General features: G+C 48.7%; 1 protein-coding gene across 1 annotated transcript in view; it reads right to left on the bottom strand.

Annotated features, from left to right (window-relative positions):
- Nucleotides 1–21,961, bottom strand: part of NUDCD3 (NudC domain containing 3) — a 75,912-nt gene that overhangs the window by 11,600 nt on the left and 42,351 nt on the right. Inside the window, exon 4 of the mRNA XM_075346278.1 lies at nucleotides 12,191–12,326. Coding sequence (XP_075202393.1) covers nucleotides 12,191–12,326 — 136 coding nt within the window. The remainder of the gene's footprint in view (nucleotides 1–12,190; nucleotides 12,327–21,961) is intronic.

Below are 21,961 nucleotides of genomic sequence, written 5' to 3'. Positions count from 1 at the left end.
ATCACACACACACATCGGATCGCATACACACTCACCTCATCCAGCGACACCGATCTCTTCTCGCCGGCAGAATCCTGAGAGGCAGTGCGGTGCAGCGCGACGAACAGGACCTGCGGCCGGACACGTGACTTGCTCTCATTCCCTGCGGCCGTAAGCGCTGGATGTGATGTGATGTGTGCGCGGCGATCGGCTGTGTGTGTGTGTGATCTGCAGTGTGTGTGTGTGTGTGTGTGTGTGTGTGATCTGCAGTGTGTGTGTGATCTGCAGTGTGTGTGTGTGTGTGTGTGTGTGTGTGTGTGTCTGCGATCGGCTGTGTGCGTGTCTGCGATCGGCTGTGTGCGTGTCTGCGATCGGCTGTGTGCGTGTCTGCGATCGGCTGTGTGCGTGTCTGCGATCGGCTGTGTGCGTGTCTGCGATCGGCTGTGTGCGTGTCTGCGATCGGCTGTGTGCGTGTCTGCGATCGGCTGTGTGCGTGTCTGCGATCGGCTGTGTGCGTGTCTGCGATCGGCTGTGTGCGTGTCTGCGATCGGCTGTGTGCGTGTCTGCGATCGGCTGTGTGCGTGTCTGCGATCGGCTGTGTGCGTGTCTGCGATCGGCTGTGTGCGTGTCTGCGATCGGCTGTGTGCGTGTCTGCGATCGGCTGTGTGCGTGTCTGCGATCGGCTGTGTGCGTGTCTGCGATCGGCTGTGTGCGTGTCTGCGATCGGCTGTGTGCGTGTCTGCGATCGGCTGTGTGCGTGTCTGCGATCGGCTGTGTGCGTGTCTGCGATCGGCTGTGTGCGTGTCTGCGATCGGCTGTGTGCGTGTCTGCGATCGGCTGTGTGCGTGTCTGCGATCGGCTGTGTGCGTGTCTGCGATCGGCTGTGTGCGTGTCTGCGATCGGCTGTGTGTGTGTGTCTGCGATCGGCTGTGTGTGTGTGTCTGCGATCGGCTGTGTGTGTGTGTCTGCGATCGGCTGTGTGTGTGTGTCGGCGATCGGCTGTGTGTGTGTCGGCGATCGGCTGTGTGTGTGTCTGCGATCGGCTGTGTGTGTGTCTGCGATCGGCTGTGTGTGTGTGTCTGCGATCGGCTGTGTGTGTGTGTCGGCGATCGGCTGTGTGTGTGTGTCGGCGATCGGCTGTGTGTGTGTCAGCGATCGGCTGTGTGTGTGTCTGCGATCGGCTGTGTGTGTCTGCGATCGGCTGTGTGTGTGTGTCTGCGATCGGCTGTGTGTGTGTCTGCGATCGGCTGTGTGTGTCTGCGATCGGCTGTGTGTATCTGCGATCGGCTGTGTGTATCTGCGATCGGCTGTGTGTATCTGTGATCGGCTGTGTGTGCCTGCGATCGGCTGTGTGTATCTGCGATCGGCTGTGTGTATCTGCGATCGGCTGTGTGTGTGTGTGATCTGCTGTGTGTGTCAGTATGTCAGCTAGCAGCACCGACCGGAGATCACAGGGAGGACCTAGGAGCCACGCAGAAGTCCTGGTCTGGTGAGTATAAGTCTCCTGGGAAGTGGGGAGGGGGGGGGGGGTCTGCTTTTTTTGGGGGGGTAAACTTACCTCCAACCGTGTTTCTCCAAGAATAAGACCTCCTCCAAAAATAAGCCCCAGTGCTTTTTTGGGGGGCAAAAAAAATATAAGAGTGTCTTACTTTTGGAAAAACACGGTAGTAATAAATTACAAGTAGAAAATAATCATGTAAAAGTGTAAAACAGAAATGTATAAAAAAAATCTAAATATAAAAAGAGTAAAAAAAAAAACAAACAAAAAAACTTCAGAAAAAAGGACCTCAAACAGCCACATGAGTGAAAACAAAAAAGTTATGGCTGCTCTTTTTAAAGGGAGTTGTCACAAAAAAATTGGAAATAGAGAGGTAATGCTGTAAAATAACAAACTAATCATTACTTACCAGTTAACGCCCGTTCTGCTCCATTGCTGCCTCCTTACTGCTCTCTGTTGGTTTTTATACATCGGGCCACAGCAGTGATGTCCCGTCTATAATGCTTGACTGAGATTTTATATGCTTAATGCTGCAGCCAGGGTCATCTATCTGGCTAATCGTTACTCAGATGCCTCTGCTCTGTGCCAGTCATTGCACTGGCTGCCCATATATCATAGGAGCCAATTCAAATTGCTTGTTCTCACCCATAAAGCTCTCCACACTGTGGCACCCCCCTACATCTCCACCCTCATATCTGTCTATTACCCAACTCGTTCTCTACGACCTTCGATTAACATCCACACTAATCCGAACCTCCCACTCTCAGATCCAAGACTTCTCCTGAGCTGCACCAATCCTCTGGAATGCTCTAGCCCACTAGGACGATCCACAACTTACTCAGCTTCAGATGCTCCCTAAAAACACATCTTTTTAGGGTGGCCCATCACACTTCCTAATCAAAGTCAATTCATATATATCCTGTCCACTATTTCCCAGAATAAAATTCTCCCTTAAACTCCATTGTTCCCAAAAACATCACAAAGATTGTCTGGTGACTGGCTCATGCAGCCTTTATCTATCCCCCATTTTTTCGAGATGGCTGGACCATCGTTGTAAATAAGCCCTTGAACCTCATGTCACCCCCCACCTCAACCCATTGTAGATTGTAAAGGTTATCTACATTTTTGTTTTAACACTAGAAGTCCCAGAGAGGGGTCATTTAACATTTCTACCATTGGAACCCTATGGAGCTCGAAATTCCTGGGACTTCTAGTGTTAAATGTTGAATCTTCTATAACTGTTACTTATGTTTCTATATGAACCTCTGAACTGTAAAGCGCTGCGGAATATGTTGGTGCTATAGAAATAAAGATTATTATTAGTGATGAGCGAGTATGTTTGTCACTACTCGGTACTCGCACGAGTATCACTGTACTCGGGCTACTCGGCGGGGACAGAGTAATTTCGCGATACTCGTGCTGTACTCGTGGTCTTCATCCCTGCATGTTGGCGCTCTTTTGAGAGCCAGCTCTCATGCAGGGATTGGCTGGCAGACCACTGCAATTCCACAGCCCTGTTAGTTGTGGAATTGCAGTGAGTGGCCGGCCCGCACAGCGTGACCGAGCCTTTATACCGGCGGGCGCGCTGTGCTCTGCACACAGCCATCTCGTATTCCCTGCTTTCCTCGCCCACAGGCGCCTATGATTGGTTGCAGTGAGACACGCCCCCACGCTGAGTGACAGGTGTCTCACTGCACCCAATCACAGCAGCCGGTGGGCGTGTGTATACTGTGCAGTGAAATCAATAATTAAATAATTAAAGAAACCGGCGTGCGGTCCCCCCCAATTTTAATACTAGCCAGATAAAGCCATACGGCTGAAGGCTGGTATTCTCAGGATGGGGAGCCCCACGTTATGGGGAGGCCCCCCAGCCTAACAATATCAGTCAGCAGCCGCCCAGAATTGCCGCATACATTAGATGCGACAGTTCTGGGACTGTACCCGGCTCTTCCCGATTTGCCCTGATGCGTTGGCAAATCGGGGTAATAAGGAGTTAATGGCAGCCCATAGCTGCCACTAAATCCTAGATTAATCATGTCAGGCGTCTCCACGAGATACCCTCCATGATTAATCTGTAAATTACAGTAAATAAACACACACCTGAAAAAATCATTTATTAGAAATAAAAAACACAAACCAATTCCCTCGTAACCAATTTAATAAGCCCCAAAAAACCCTCCATGTCCAGCGTAATCCACGGACCTCCAGCGTCGCTTCCAGCTCTGCTGCATGCAGGTGACAGGAGCTGCAGAATACACAGCCGCTCCTGTCAGCTTCACACAGCAACTGAGGTGAGTAGCGCGATCAGCTGCTGTCAGTCAGGTAACTCACGGCCAGCGGTGGCCGTGGATAAGCTTAGTGACAGCTCAGCTGATCGCGCTACTCACCTCAGTTGCTGTGTGAAGCTGACAGGAGCGGCGGTGTCTTCTGCTGCTCCTGTCACCCCCATGCAGCACAGCTGGAAGCGACGCTGGAAGTCCGTGGATTACGCCGGACATGGAGGGCTTTTTGGGGCTTATTAAATTGGTTATGAGGGAATTGGTTTGTGTTTTTTATTTCTAATAAATTATTTTTTCAGGTGTGTGTGTTTATTTACTGTAATTTACAGATTAATCATGGAAGGTTTCTCGGGGAGACGCCTGACATGATTAATCTAGGATTTAGTGGCAGCTATGGGCTGCCAATAACTCCTTATTACCCCGATTTGCCATCGCACCAGGGTAAATCGGGAAGAGCCGGGTACAGCCCCAGAACTGTCGCATCTAATGTATGCGGCAATTCTGGGCGGCTGCTGACTGATATTGTTAGGCTGGGGGGCTCCCCATAACGTGGAGCTCACCATCCTGAGAATACCAGCCTTCAGCCGTATGGCTATATCTGGCTGGTATTAAAATTGGGGGGACCGCACGCCGGTTTTTTAAATTATTTAATTATTTATTTCACTGCACAGTATACACACGCCCACTGGCTGCTGTGATTGGGTGCAGTGAGACACCTGTCACTCAGCGTGGGGGCGTGTCTCACTGCAACCAATCATAGGCGCCGAAAAGCAGGAAAGCAGGGAATACGAGATTGTTTAATGAGCGGCCGGCTTTTTCAAAAGAGGAAAAGCCGCCGGAGTTTAGTGAACAGCAGTGCAGCGCCGCGGCAGTGATCGGGGAATGGTAAGTATGAGAGAGGGGGGGAAACTGACCGACAGACTGTGAGAGGGGGAGAGACAAGACAGAGAGAGACCGACCGACAGACAGAGAGACCGACCGACGGACTGAGGGAGATAGAATGAAAAAAAAAATGACCGACATCGCTAGTAAAAACCACAAAACGTGCGTTTTGGACATCGGAGTGACACACAATGTTTTCACGTAAAATCTTTCATGTAATCTCAAAAAAAGGGAATTTTGTTTACTTACCGTAAATTCCTTTTCTTCTAGCTCCTATTACGAGACCCAGACAATTGGGTGTATAGCTTCTGCCTCCGGAGGCCACACAAAGTATTACACTGAAAAGTGTAACCCCTCCCCTCTGCCTATACACCCTCCCGTGCATCACGGGCTCCTCAGTTTTGGTGCAAAAGCAGGAAGGAGGAAACTTATAAATTGGTCTGGGGTAAATTCAATCCGAAGGATGTTCGGAGAACTGAAACCATGAACCAAAAGAACAATTCAACATGAACAACATGTGTACACAAAAGAACAACCAGCCCGAAGGGAACAGGGGCGGGTGCTGGGTCTCCCAATAGGAGCTAGAAGAAAAGGAATTTACGGTAAGTAAACAAAATTCCCTTCTTCTTTGTCGCTCCATTGGGAGACCCAGACAATTGGGACGTCCAAAAGCAGTCCCTGGGTGGGTAAAAGAATACCTCAATAAAAGAGAGCCGAAAAACGACCCCTTCCTACAGGTGGGCAACCGCCGCCTGAAGGACTCGCCTACCTAGACTGGCATCTGCCGAAGCATAGGTATGCACTTGATAGTGTTTTGTGAAGGTGTGCCGACTAGACCAGGTAGCTGCCTGACACACCTGCTGAGCCGTAACCCGGTGTCGCAATGCCCAGGACGCACCCACGGCTCTGGTAGAATGGGCTTTCAGGCCCGAAGGAAGAGGAAGCCCCGAAGAACGGTAGGCTTCAAGAATCGGTTCCTTGATCCACCGAGCCAAGGTTGACTTGGAAGCCTGCGAACCCTTACGCTGGCCAGCGACCAGGACAAAGAGCGCATCTGAACGGCGCAGGGGCGCCGTGCGAGACACGTAGAGCCGGAGTGCTCTCACTAGATCTAATGAATGCAAATCCTTTTCACACTGGTGAACTGGATGAGGGCAAAATGACGGTAAGGAGATATCCTGATTGAGATGAAAAGGAGATACCACCTTAGGGAGAAGCTCCGGGACAGGACGCAGAACCACCTTATCCTGGTGAAAAACCAGGAAAGGGGATTTGCATGACAGCGCTGCAAGCTCCGACACTCTTCGGAGTGAGGTAATTGAGATAAACCCGACGACGCTAGGAGCCAGGACTCAATGGCCACACAGTCAGGTTGAGGGCCGCAGAATTCAGATGGAAAAACGGCCCTTGTGACAGCAGGTCTGTGCGGTCTGGAAGCGCCCACGGCTGACGCACCGTGAGATGCCACAGATCCGGGTACCACGACCGCCTCGGCCAATCTGGAGCGACGAGAATGGCGCGACGACAGTCGGATCTGATCTTGCGTAACACTCTGGGCAACATCGCCAGAGGAGGAAACACATAAGGGAGTCGAAACTGCGACCAATCCTGAACTAACGCGTCCGCCGCCAGAGCTCTGTGATCTTGAGACCGTGCCATGAAGGCCGGGACCTTGTTGTTGTGCCGTGACGCCATGAGATCGACGTCCGGCGTTCCCCAGCGGCGACAGATCTCTCGAAACACGTCTGGGTGAAGAGACCATTCCCCCGCATCCATGCCCTGACGACTGAGAAAATCTGCTTCCCAGTTTTCTACGCCCGGGATGTGAACTGCGGAGATGGTGGAGGCTGTGGCTTCCACCCACAGCAGAATCCGCCGGACTTCCTGGAAGGCTTGACGGCTGCGCGTGCCGCCCTGGTGGTTGATGTACGCGACCGCCGTGGCGTTGTCCGACTGTATGCGGATCTGCCTGCCCTCCAGCCACCGATGGAACGCCTTTAGGGCTAGATACACTGCCCTTATCTCCAGAACATTGATCTGAAGGGAAGACTCTATCGGAGTCCAGGTTCCCTGAGCCCTGTGGTGGAGAAAAACCGCTCCCCACCCTGACAGGCTCGCGTCCGTCGTGACCACAGCCCAGGTTGGGGGTAGGAAGGATTTTCCCTGCGACAGAGAGTTAGGAAGGAGCCACCACTGAAGTGACGTCTTGGTTGCAAGGGAAAGAGAGACGTTCCTGTCGAGGGACGTCGACCTCCTGTCCCATTTGCGCAGAATGTCCCATTGGAGTGGGCGCAGATGGAACTGCGCGAAGAGCACTGCCTCCATTGCTGCCACCATCTTCCCCAGGAAGTGCATGAGGCGCCTCAAGGGGTGTGACTGACCCCGAAGAAGAGATTGCACTCCTGTCTGCAGCGAAAGCTGTTTGTCCAGCGGTAGCTTGACTACCGCTGAGTGAGTATGAAACTCCATCCCGAGGTAAGTCAGTGATTGGGTCGGTGTCAACTTGGACTTTGGGAAGTTGATGAGCCACCCGAACTGCTGGAGAGTCGCCAGAGCGACGGTCAGGCTGTGTTGACACGCCACCCAGGAGGGTGCCCTGACTAGGAGATCGTCTAAGTAAGGGATCACCGAGTGTCCCTGAGAGTGTAGGACCGCCACAACGGATGCCATGACCTTGGTGAAGACCCGTGGGGCTGTCGCCAGGCCGAAAGGCAGTGCCACGAACTGAAGGTGTTCGTCCCCGATGGCGAAACGCAGGAAGCGTTGATGTTCGGGTGCGATCGGCACATGGAGATAAGCATCCTTGATGTCGATTGATGCTAGGAAGTCTCCTTGTGACATCGAAGCGATGACCGAGCGGAGAGATTCCATCCGAAACCTTCTGGTGCTCACATGCCTGTTGAGCAGTTTGAGGTCCAGAACGGGACGGAATGATCCGTCCTTCTTTGGCACCACGAACAAGTTGGAGTAGAAGCCGTGACCATGTTCCTGAGGGGGAACGGGAATCACCACTCCTTCTGTCTTCAGAACGCCCACAGCCTGAAAAAGTGCGCCGGCCCGAGATGGGGGCGGAGATGTTCTGAAGAAACGAGTCGGAGGACGAGAGCTGAACTCTATCCTGTAACCGTGAGACAGAATGTCTCTCACCCATCGGTCTTGGACATGTGGCCACCAGGCGTCGCAAAAGCGGGAGAGCCTGCCACCGACCGAGGATGCGGTTCGGGGAGGCCGAAAGTCATGAGGAGGCCGCCTTGGAGGCAGTGCCTCCGGCGGTTTTTTGGGGGCGTGACTTGGACCGCCACTCATAGGAGTTCCTCTGGCCCTTCTCCGGCCTGTTGGACGAGGAGGATTGGGACTTGGCTGAGGGCCGAAAGGACCGAAACCTCGGTTGTATTTTCCGTTGCTGAGGTCTCTTCGGTTTGGACTGGGGTAAGGACGAGTCCTTTCCCTTGGATTCCTTAATAATTTCATCCAATCGTTCGCCAAACAATCGGTCGCCAGAAAACGGCAAACCGGTTAAGAACTTCTTGGAAGCAGAGTCTGCCTTCCATTCGCGTAGCCACATGGCCCTGCGGACTGCCACCGAATTAGCGGATGCTACCGCTGTACGGCTAGCAGAGTCCAGGACGGCGTTCATGGCGTAGGATGAAAAAGCCGACGCCTGAGAAGTCAAAGACGCAACTTGCGGAGCAGAGGTACGTGTGACCGCATTAATCTCAGACAGACAAGCTGAGATAGCTTGGAGTGCCCACACGGCTGCAAAGGCCGGGGCAAAAGACGCGCCTGTGGCTTCATAGATGGATTTCACCATGAGCGCTATCTGTCTGTCAGTGGCATCCTTGAGCGATGAGCCATCTGCAACTGATACTACAGATCTAGCCGCCAGTCTAGAGACTGGAGGATCCCCCTTGGGACATTGAGCCCAACCCTTAACTACGTCAGAGGGGAAGGGGTAACGTGTGTCATTAAGGCGCTTAGTAAAGTGCTTGTCCGGAAATGCTCTGTGCTTCTGGACAGCATCTCTGAAGTTAGAGTGATCAAAAAACGCACTCCGTGTACGTTTGGGAACCTAAACTGGTGTTTCTCCTGCTGCGAAGCCGACTCCTCTATAGGTGGAGGTGGGGGAGAAAGATCCAGCACCTGGTTAATGGACGATATAAGATCATTTACTAAAGCGTCCCCCTCAGGTGTATCAAGATTGAGGGCAACGTCAGGGTCAGAGCCCTGAGCTGCGACGTCCGCCTCGTCCTCCAGAGAGTCCTCAAGCTGAGACCCCGAGCAGCGTGAGGAAGTCGGGGAAGATTCCCAGCGAGCCCGCTTAGCCGGTCTGGGACTGTGGTCCGTGCAGGAGTCCTCCACGTGAGACCTAGGGGCCACCCCAGGAGCACGCTGCGGCGCAGACCGAGAGGGGCCTGGAGGCGATGATCCAACAGTGCCCGGGGCCTGTGTAAGGACCGGTCTGGACTGCAAGGCTTCTAGTAGCTTGGCAGACCATTTGTCCATAGACTGAGCCATGGATTGTGAAAGCGACTCAGAGAGTTTCTCAGCAAAAACTGCAAACTCTGTCCCTGCCGCCTGGACAGTGGAAGCAGGAGGGTCTGCCTGATCCGAGGGGCCCACTAGTGACCGAGGCTCCGGCTGAGCAAGTGCAACAGGGGTCGAGCATTGCTCACAGTGAGGGTAGGTGGAACCCGCAGGTAACATAGCCCCACAAGAGGTACAGGTTGCAAAAAAAACCTTTGCCTTAGCGCCCTTGCTCCTTGTGGACGACATGCTGTTGTCTCCTAGGAGAGTGATCACTGAGGGTATATAGCCAAAAGTAAACAACCCGGCCGAACAGAGAAAATATATACAAATATATTATATATATATACTCCGGCACCCTAGGGGGACCAGCACCGGGTGACCGGTGTGGCTTACCGACCGCCCAAAGCGGAGTGTATGTCCACCAGATTCCCTGCCTTAGGTCTCCCAGAGCTGCAGAGCTCGTTCCTGAAATCCTCCACCGGCAGAATGTGTAAAAATGGCTGCCGGAGCTCTCAGGGGAGGAGGGAGCCGTGGGCGGCGACTAGTAAAGTGCGGGAATCTGGGGCCCCACAGTGATCAGTGAGGGGGGGGGGGGAAACCTAAAGTATGCTCCAGCCCTCACTGCCGACGTCAGGTCGACCGTCCCGCCCTTACCCCTGACTGGCAGGCCCGGGGGCGGGAGTTATGGTACTAGGCCGCAATGAAGCCGGGGACTAAATTTAATACCGCGGCCAACAAACAGGCTCGGTCGGCGCGGAAGTCCCGGTCTTCACAAACCAGCAGCTGCTGCAGCGTCTGTGAAACAAGCGCTCCATGCACAGTCCCCATGGGGACACAGAGTACCTTTAGATGCAGGGCCCTGTCCCTGAGGATACATAGACTCCTGTCCGGCAGATTCCCACAGGGGCTGCGGAGGGAGCCCGGTCCCAGTGAATGGATGACCGGTCAGGATCCCACTTCTCCCAGAGCCTCTAAGGGATGGTGAAGGAAAACGGCATGTGGCTCCAGCCTCTGTACCCGCAATGGGTACCTCAACCTTAACAGCACCGCCGACGTAGTGGGGTGAGAAGGGAGCATGCCGGGGGCCCTCTTTTCTTCCATCCGATAAAATCAGCAGCTGCTGCTGACTAAAATGGGAATGCATGAGTGGATGTGTGCCTCCTTCCACACAAAGCATAAAACTGAGGAGCCCGTGATGCACGGGAGGGTGTATAGGCAGAGGGGAGGGGTTACACTTTTCAGTGTAATACTTTGTGTGGCCTCCGGAGGCAGAAGCTATACACCCAATTGTCTGGGTCTCCCAATGGAGCGACAAAGAAAGTAACATACACCAGCTCTATCTCACTATTGGGTATGTGCCCTTAACATTTCCGCCATGAAAATTCATTTTGGTGTCATTTTGGAAGGTTTTCTGGTGAGTCCGTAAAAATGGCGTAAAACTCAGACAAAATTGTTCACAGCTGTGACTTTTGAGTGATAAATGCTTCAAGGGGGTCTTCCCCATGCTGTTGCCATGTCATTTGAGCACTCTTCTGAGACTTTTGTGACATTTTTAGGGTTTCTACATGCTGCCGGGGGTCATTTCAGAAAAATACTCGGGTCTCCCATAGGATAACATTGGGCTCGGTGCTCGGTCCGAGTACACGAGTATCTTGGGATGCTCGGCCCGAGCCTCGAGCACCCGAGCTTTTTGGTACTCGCTCATCACTAATTATTATATGTAGCGCTGGCAGTGATGTCCCTTCTATAATGCTGGCAAACACAGACCTCAGTGGTCTTGTGCCATTTTACTTGGCGTTCCTGTTAAAGGTAACTGGTCACCAGATTTGTCCCCTATAAGCTGCGGCCACCACCAGTGAGCCCTTATATATAGCATTCCAGAATACCGTATATAAGAGCCCAGGCCGCTGTGTATAACGTAAAAATCACTTTTTGATAATACTCACCTAGAGGGCGGTCCGGTCCAATGGGTGTCTCTGCTCTCCGGTCCGGTGCTTCTTCTCTGCGGCGATCTCCGTCCTTCTTCTTCCCAGTATGGATGACGTGTCTACGTCGTACACACAGGCCGGCATTGCGCTCCTGCGCAGGCGCACTTTCATCTGCCCTGCTGAAAGGTGAAAGATCGCCCGCGCATGCGCACTACAATACGGTGATCTGCTCTGAGCAGGGAAGATCAAAGTGCGCCTGCGCAGGATCTCAATGCCGGCTAGTGTGCATGACGTAGGATGCATCATGCACATGGGCCTTAGAAGGAGGAGAACGGAGATGACCGCAGAGAGGAGGTACTGGACCGGAGAGCAGCAACACTCAACGGACCGGACCACCCCTAGGTGAGTATTATAAAGGTGATTTTTATGTTCTACAGAGCACCCTGGGGGCTCTTATATACAATATTCTGGAATGCTGTATATAAGAGCTCACTGGTGGTGGCCACTGCTTATAGCCGCCAAATCTAATGACAGTCTCCCTTTAAGGCCGGTGATGGGTTATAGATAGGACGTCACCGCTGCCCCGTAAATAGAAAGCTGGAAAGCAGTAACGGTGCAACAGTGGCTTTAACACATATCTTTTTGGTTTTTTTCAGCATTACTTCCCTTTGTCCACATTTCATCCATTATTAGACAACCCCTTTAAAGCTCTGTTATAGAGATCTTCATCGCGCAGTCCGTGTGTGGGGTCTCCGGCTGACGGGGCACTGAGTTAGCCGACACAGGGGCTGGTAATTACTCCTATAAATGACTGGCACGTTGGCACTACCGATTCTGCGCCGGTGTGTGAAAAGGGAATACGGCTCTATTACACCAGACAATACGATGCGGGCAGGTTGTGAAGGTTTTTCTACAGAGGATGAGACGTGTGCTGGTTCTCATCTGCAGATGAATAAAAACCACTTAGACGCCTCAAAATCCTTTGTGTCTGCTTAAAGCAATTTCCCGTCTGGTTTTTCTATTAGTCTATATCTCCCTCTACTGGGAGCCGTGGGCACACGTCAGCCTCAGACCTGAGACAGCAGAGCACAAGTCACCTGTCGGCCTTTCACCACGTCCTTCGGCACCGGCACTTTTATTTCCAGGTCAGAGTAATCCTGCGACCACGTGTAGTTCTCCCTCACGGCGCCATTGTAGCTGTCAGAGTCCGCCTGGGAGGTGTTCTCTTGGCTCCTGATGGAGAACAAAAAAGAAAGTCAGCGACATGGCCAGGTGTATAGGAAGAATAACCGCTTCCCCGACCTCTACACCAAGGCACGGGACCCCCACATGCCCATACCCACTCATTGTAGGCTGCACATTACATTTCAATGGGTATAGAAGAATAAGCTATGGTCAGGAGTCTGCAGTGAGAAACACCCAAAGGATTGGACATGTGGAAATCCAGTATGCCCAATCATTATTTCTCCATTATCTGCTGTTGAGGAAGGGGTTGGCACAAACGCAAACATAAAATAGCTGCTCGGTCCCACTGAAATGATCAGATTTGGACTTTCATCTAATGTGTATTAAGAGCCAACTAGAAATAATAGACTTAAAAATAAAAGTATGAAGATAGAATTTCAATAACATCTTGTAGTGCAGATCTCCAGCTCTCTACATTGCTGGGAGGACGGACTAACTACATAATAGGGAATCTGTAAGCAGGTTTTCACTGTGTAATCTGACAGCAGCACAGACCCCGATTCCAGAGATGTGTTACTTAATGGGCCGTGTGCTGCTGTTTCAATATAATCAGTGTTTTATCAGCAAGAGCTTATCAGTACAGGACCAGTTGTCTTCTACTTCCCAGTCAATTGCCCTGTGTACCCCCACCCTCATCACAGATTAGTAGCTTTCTGTGTAGGTACTGTGTACACATAGAGCTGTCAATCAGTGGAGAGGGTGGAGTGCTTAGCATTCTGAGCACTGCTAGATCTGTAGCAGAAAAAACGGTGCCATCATTAAAATGACAGCAAGTGAAACAGTGCTGAAGTCATGATTTCAGACCCCACAACATGCTGCTCACAGATAATATAGAAAAACCTGCTGACAGATTCCCTTTAAAGGGAGTGCGCTAGCACAGAATGACTGCCTAAACACTCTTGAATGTGACCAAACATTCACGTGCACCTTCCCACCTACTTGTTTTCTCTCTATCTACACCTTCACCTCTTCTCTGACAGCTTTGGCCTTATAGAGCTAAAGAAGGGTGCAGATATAGATATCACCTTTTGCGCCTCCCCTATTTCCTCATAGACTGTAGCTTACGAGCAGGGCCTTCACTCCTCCTGGTATCTTAATATTGTTATTTTGTATTGTCTCATATTGTCTGTACATGTCCCCTCTGAATTGTATAGCGCTGCGGAATATGTTGGCGCTATAGAAATAAAACTTATTATTATATATATTATATATAGATATACACACACACACACACTACAGTTCAAAAGTTTAGGGTCACAGATATTTCCTTATTTTTGAAAGAAAAGTACTTTTTTTTTTTTCAATGAAGCTAACATTAAACAGAAATACCCTCTATACATTGTTAATGCGGTAAATGACTATTCTAGCTGCAAACGTCTGGATTTTAATGCAATATCTACAAAGATGTATAGAGGCCCATTTCCAACAACCACCACTCCAGTGTTCTAAAGGTACATTGTGTTTGCTGTGTTAAGCCCGCTTTACACGCTACAAGATATCTTACAATGTGTCGGCGGGGTCACGTCGTAAGTGACGATCATCCGGCACCGTTAGGTATGTTGTAGCGTGTGACAGCAACGTGCAATTGCGATTGAACGAAAAAACGTTCATCGCATGCACGTCGTTCTGATTGTTCATCGTACCCGGGGTAGTGCACATCGCAGTGTGTGACACCCCGGGAACGATGAACACATCTCACCTGCCTCCTGCGGCTCCCGGCCCACAATGCGGAAGGAAAGAGGTGGGCGGGATGTTTACGTCCCGCTCAGATCCGCCCCTCCGCTGCCGCGTGACATCTATGTGACGCCAAACGTCCCTCCCACTCCAGGAAGTGGACATTCGCCGCCCACATCGAGGTCGTATGGTAGGTAAGTACGTGTGACGGGGGGTTAATCGTATGTGCGGCACGTTAAACAAATTGAACGTGTTGCACATACGATGGGGGCGTTGCAAATCGCATACGATATCGTATGTGAAATTGCAACGTGTAAAGCAGGCTTTAGAAGGCTAATGGATGTTTAGAAATCCATTGAAAACCCATGTGCAAGTATGTTAGCACAGCTGAAAACAGTTTTGCTGATTAGAGAAGCTATAAAACTGACCTTCCTTTGAGCTAGTTGAGAATCTGGAGCATTACAGTTGTTGATTCCATTAAACTCTCAAAATGGCCAGAAAAAGAGAACTTTCATGTGAAACTCGACAGTCTATTCTTGTTCTTAGCAATTTCTCACATGGAATATCCTTAATTTCTAAGAAACTGAAGATTTCCTACAACGATGTGTACTACTCCCTTTAGAGGAGAGCACAAACAGGCTCTAACCAGAGTAGAAAGACAAGTGGGAGGCCGCGCTGCACAACTGAGCAACAAGACAAGTACATTACAGTCTCTAGTTTGAGAAATCGACGCCTCACAGGTCCCCCCAGCTGGCAGCTTCATTAAATAGTACCCACAAAACGCCAGTGTCAACATCTACAGTGAAAAGGCGACTCCGGGATGCTGGCCTTCAGGGCAGAGTGGCAAAGAAAAAGCCATATCTGAGACCGGCTAATAAAAGGAAAAGATTAATATGGACAAAAGAACCCAGATATTGGACAGAGGAAGATTGGAAAAAAGTGTTATGGACAGACGAATTGAAGTTTGAGGTGTTTGGATCACACAGAAGAACATTTGTGAGATGCAGAACTACTGAAAAGATGCTGGAGAGTGCGTGACGCCATCTGTCAAGCATGCTGGAGGTAATGTGATGGTCTGGGGTTGCTTTGGTGTTGGTAAAGTGGGAGATTTGTACAAGGTAAAAGGGATTTTGAATAAGGAAGGCTATCACTCCAGGTCTGCAAAGCTGGAATTGCTGCAAAGGAGCATTCTGTGATGAAAGCAAAGTTTGAAGGATAAAATTATTATTTCAAGTAAAAATCATTATTTCTAACCTCGTCAATGTCTGGACTATATTTTCTATTCATTATGCAACTCATCAGATAAATAAAAGAAGGATTTTTGTGTACTCACCGTAAAATCTCTTTCTCTGAGTCTTCATTGGGGGACACAGGACCATGGGTTATGCTGCTGTTGTTAAAGCCTTAATTTAGGTTGATGCCATTCATATGATACGCATCTATCCCTTTGACACCTGTATTCCAAATCTATTATTAAAGACCTATATCGCATGCGATATCTATATCTACACAATTTTTTGATTATCTTCAGAAGAATTAGTAAGCGAACGAGAAGGAAGGAAGTATGTCAAAAATATGAAGTCGCTCTTGAAGGTGGCAGGAATTACTGCCAAAAAAGGCAGGTTAGAGGAGCAGGAATGGAAAGATGTTTTGTCAAATAAGCGAGGGATCTTGAAAGATAAAGATCTCCTTATGGATGCTGAGGCATGGTATAGAACGTCAAAGGACGTTAAAAGATTGGCCTGGAAAGAGGAATGGGATAGAGATGGTAGATATTTCTATATTGCACCAGCTCAGAAAATGGCTCCTCAGGAAGTGGCCAAGCCCATTAGAAAGCAATGCCCACCACCCTATATGTCATCCTCAGAGGGTTGGACTTGTGTAGTTTGTCAAACCCAAAATCCTAACTGGAGAGAAACTTGTGCAGTGTGTGGGGCTCCCCGCCCACACAAGGCCACCTCCCTGTTTCCTGTTGTAACTAGGGAAGGCATGCCCTTCGTCCCGGCCTCCCTAGTAGTGATGGGCAGTCCGGCTCTTTTTGATGAGCCGGCTCATTCGGCTCGGCTCACCAAAAAGAATCGGCTCTTTCGGCTCAAAAAACGGCTCTTTTTTAAAAAAAAACCCTCTGCTACACCTTGTGATGATACAGAACCTCCCCTGTACATTGGGAACCTCATTCTACACCCTTGTATGTATCTAGTGAAGCAGTAAAAAGTTTTTAGCATTATTTTTTCCGTTTCCTCAGATTGTCAGCTCTTCTGGACAGGGCCCTCGCTCCTCTTTTATGTGCTGTTTTTTGTACATGTCCTTTCTACATTAGTCAGTGCTCTGATATGTGTCGCTCCTACAAAAGATTATAATTCCTGAAAATAAAGGCGAGTTGCAATTACTGTGCTGCCTGTCACTATATGTGCAACACACACACTGTACATACTGAACACAAAGGACACACATACACACACTGTACACACACACTGTACGTACTGAACACAAAGGACACACATACACACACTGTACACACACACACTGTACATACTGAACACAAAGGACACACATACACACACTGTACATACTGAACACAAAGGACACACATACACACACTGTACATACTGAACACAAAGGACACACATACACGAACTGTACACACTGAACACAAAGGACACACATACACACACTGTACATACTGAACACAAAGGACACACATACACACACTGTACATACTGAACACAAAGGACACACATACACACACTGTACATACTGAACACAAAGGACACACATACACACACTGTACACACTGAACACAAAGGACACACATACACACACTGTACACACTGAACACAAAGGACACACATACACACACTGTACATACTGAACACAAAGGACACACATACACACACTGTACATACTGAACACAAAGGACACACATACACACACTGTACATACTGAACACAAAGGACACACATACACACACTGTACACACTGAACACAAAGGACACACATACACACACTGTACATACTGAACACAAAGGACACACATACACACACTGTACACACTGAACACAAAGGACACACATACACACACTGTACACACTGAACACAAAGGACACACATACACACACTGTACATACTGAACACAAAGGACACACATACACACACTGTACATACTGAACACAAAGGACACACATACACACACTGTACATACTGAACACAAAGGACACACATACACACACTGTACATACTGAACACAAAGGACACACATACACACACTGTACACACTGAACACAAAGGACACACATACACGAACTGTACACACTGAACACAAAGGACACACATACACACACTGTACATACTGAACACAAAGGACACACATACACACACTGTACACACACACTGTACATACTGAACACAAAGGACACACATACACACACTGTACACACACACTGTACATACTGAACACAAAGGACACACATACACACACTGTACACACACACTGTACATACTGAACACAAAGGACACACATACACACACTGTACATACTGAACACAAAGGACACACATACACACACTGTACATACTGAACACAAAGGACACACATACACACACTGTACACACTGAACACAAAGGACACACATACACGAACTGTACACACTGAACACAAAGGACACACATACACACACTGTACATACTGAACACAAAGGACACACATACACACACTGTACATACTGAACACAAAGGACACACATACACGAACTGTACACACTGAACACAAAGGACACACATACACACACTGTACACACTGAACACAAAGGACACACATACACACACTGTACATACTGAACACAAAGGACACACATACACGAACTGTACACACTGAACACAAAGGACACACATACACACACTGTACATACTGAACACAAAGGACACACATACACACACTGTACATACTGAACACAAAGGACACACATACACACACTGTACACACTGAACACAAAGGACACACATACACACACTGTACATACTGAACACAAAGGACACACATACACACACTGTACATACTGAACACAAAGGACACACATACACACACTGTACACACTGAACACAAAGGACACACATACACACACTGTACACACTGAACACAAAGGACACACATACACACACTGTACATACTGAACACAAAGGACACACATACACACACTGTACATACTGAACACAAAGGACACACATACACACACTGTACATACTGAACACAAAGGACACACATACACACACTGTACACACTAAACACAAAGGACACACATACACACACTGTACATACTGAACACAAAGGACACACATACACACACTGTACACACTGAACACAAAGGACACACATACACACACTGTACATACTGAACACAAAGGACACACATTGTACACACACACACACACACACACACTGTACACACACACACTGTACATACTGAACACAAAGGACACACATTGTACACACACACACACTGTACACACACACACTGTACATACTGAACACAAAGGACACACATTGTACACACACACACACTGTACACACACACACTGTACATACTGAACACAAAGGACACACATTGTACACACACACACTGTACACACACACACACTGTACATACTGAACACAAAGGACACACATTGTACACACACACACTGTACACACACACTGTACATACTGAACACAAAGGACACACATTGTACACACACACACTGTACACACACACACGCACTGTACATACTGAACACAAAGGACACACATACACACACACATTGTACACACATACTGTACATACTGAACACAAAGGACACACATTGTACACACACACACACTGTACACACACACACTGTACATACTGAACACAAAGGACACACATTGTACACACACACACTGTACACACACACACGCACTGTACATACTGAACACAAAGGACACACATACACACACACATTGTACACACATACTGTACGCACACCAAAATATGGAAGCATAGGATACTGAATAGCAAAATCAGTTTATTTCAACACAACCTGGAACAGAAATGTTTAAATGCTAACAGCATGGGTCCAACTTCTGCTGGTGGTGCACAGCACTACAAATCCCAGCAAGTGGAACACAATATGGCAATGCAACACTAGTTACATACCAACTTTTTTAACAGTTAAGTGACAATAAATGTCATTGAGGTAGTATTGCACATAAAACAAATGTATAGGGGTTGTGTGCAGATGTCAGATCTATTTACATCTAAAAATACCAGGATTTGTTAACAGAAATAGAAAAAAAGTCTTAACTGCGAGAATTGTGACACCACAACGCCACAGACACATGCATATAGAGGCTAATGAATATGTTGTATGTAGTCACCAAACTAGTAAAAAAATATCAATTGTGGTCACAAAAAAAAAATAACACACACACGCACAGACACACACACACACACACACACACACACACACACACACACACACACACACACACACACACACACACACACACACACACACACACACACACACACACACATGCACAGACACTCACACACACACACACAGAGCAGCTTCCACTAAACATTGAAGGAATGGAGACATGGCTTATTATCAATGATTTTCTCTTTTTTATGCCAGAAAGAAAACCTTACAGGGTTAAATGAACATGTCAGGGGTCATCTGTGCTCTGCACACACTGGACACTAAGTGCTGACTTCTATTACTAACTCTATACAATGATTGAAGCTGTATACACTTCTGTATAAACTGTACAAACTGGCCAGGTCTTTACTGTAGTGGTCCTGAACCCTGACTAATACCTAGAGAAGATGATCATTGTTATCAGCAAACAAGCTGAGCCCCTCTCCTCCTACACATTACCATATGTGCCAGCCAAAGTAAAAAAACTTAACCCTACCACATCATTCCCTGGTACTCAATTGTGCCCACTGAACTAAGGAAGAACCACTATGTGTGTATAGCTTTAAATGTCAGCTCCTGCCCAGAGCTTGTGTTTACTTTACTCTTCTCCTTATCTCCTGCTTCCCCCTGAAGCAGAGAAAAAAAAAAAAAAAAGCGGCTCTTTATGGCTCGTTCACTTTGATGATTCGGCTCATATCGTTCACTTCAAAGAGCCGGCTCAAAGAATCGGCTCGTTCGCGAACGACACATCACTACTCCCTAGCTTCTGCAGACGCCATTGCAGGGCGGGCCGCACCCAGTTCCTCTTCAGCAACAAATGTAGGACACCAGGCCACTGGCCTATTTGTGGCTGGAGCAGCAGACGGCACCGAGGGGGAGCAGGAATATGACGATGCTGATACATCCCCACCACCAAAACTGTCCCCAGTAGAGACAAAACCCACAATCTCCAGCTATGGAGAAAAACTACAGGTGCTGCCCTTATTTGAGGATGACAGCCCACACACGGCATCGCACCATGATCACGATAGTTACAGACTTGGTGCCGAAAACAGACAAGAACGCCCCAAATATGTGACATGGAAGCCACAGGAGGCGGCAGTTTTAGTAAATTCCCTTCCTGATCCTGATACCCATCCGATGCCTTTCTATAGAAAGATGTGCCAAATCCAGAAAACTCACTCTGCCACATATTCTGATTTATATGGGCTCGCCCAAATTAAAGCTGGGGATTCCTTCTGGCCAGTAATGGAGTCGGGTTTAGAATTGGGGTTTGGTGCTTCCCCAGCTTATTTGCAGACATATGAGTCGGGGGAACAGTTCTGTCACAGGTTATGTGAATGGGCAAAGGAACGTCTTACACACCAGTCTGTCTCTCTACAAGACATGGTCCAGGAAAAGGGAGAGACAGTTGAAAAGTTCTATCATCGGCTGAATCAGTTGTTTTTAGATTTGGGGTTCAGTTATAGAGAAAAAGCCCATACACAGACATGGGTGCAATCCTTTGTCTCTGGTCTCCGAGAGCCCATACGCAAACAACTGCAGCTAGTAACCCCTGATTACAGGGTAAAAGATCAAGATACTCTCTTCCAGATAGCAAGAGGTGTTGAAATGAATCTGGCAGTATCCAAGTCTACACCACGTACAAATGTGTTACTTGCACAGTCGCCCAAGGAGAACCAGGAGCTCCAACACCTCAAGAAAGGTAGAACATGCTACAGGTGTGGACAGACTGGTCATATACGAAGATATTGCAGGACAGTACTTCAGCACAATGACACCAAGTCCACCCCCGTGAGGGGTCCCACAGACCAGCAGCAGCAATCATCAGCTGATCTACCTCCTCCCCCACCTCTCCAATAGGAGATTGGCAAGCTGGATCCACCACCGTCTTTTAACTTGCTATACAATCATACTCCCAAGCAAGCTAGCGGTCCTACTCCTACCATACAGGTGGAAGTAGAAGGGAAATCCATTCCCTTTTTGGTGGATACCGGTGCAGCCAGAAGCGTCATTAGGTATGCAGATTTACCTGACCCAGATTGTCTCACAGATGAAGTTGTCCCATGTGTGGGTATTGATGGAACCACCCGAAGTACTCCAATGACACGTCCTTTGAATCTCAGCCTGCAACCTACACACAGCATGCTTTCACAGCTTGTGGTATCCAACACATGTCCAGTGAATCTTTTAGGCACAGACCTGCTCAGGAAACTACATGCTCGTATCTCTTTCAACAACGATGGTACTGTCTCTTTAACTACCCCCCTGGATCAGGAAGAAGTGTCGCAAGTGTTCGGTCTTTTCTGTACATCCGAAGATGTGAAGCCCACCTCTGACACCTGGCTATCACAAGTCCCTGATATACTCTGGTCACAAGGTCCAGAAGATGTTGGAAGACTGCCAGTCCAACCAGTGGAGGTGAAGCTTAAACCAGGAGCCTTACTCCCCCGCAAGCCACAGTACCCACTCTCAATTCAGCAGTCTGCTGCTATCTCTCATCAGTTAGAATGCTAT

The sequence above is a fragment of the Anomaloglossus baeobatrachus genome, chromosome 4 (genome assembly GCF_048569485.1).
Source record: "Anomaloglossus baeobatrachus isolate aAnoBae1 chromosome 4, aAnoBae1.hap1, whole genome shotgun sequence".
Taxonomy (NCBI): Eukaryota; Metazoa; Chordata; class Amphibia; order Anura; family Aromobatidae; genus Anomaloglossus; species Anomaloglossus baeobatrachus.
This window is presented reverse-complemented; position numbering and strand designations above follow the sequence as displayed.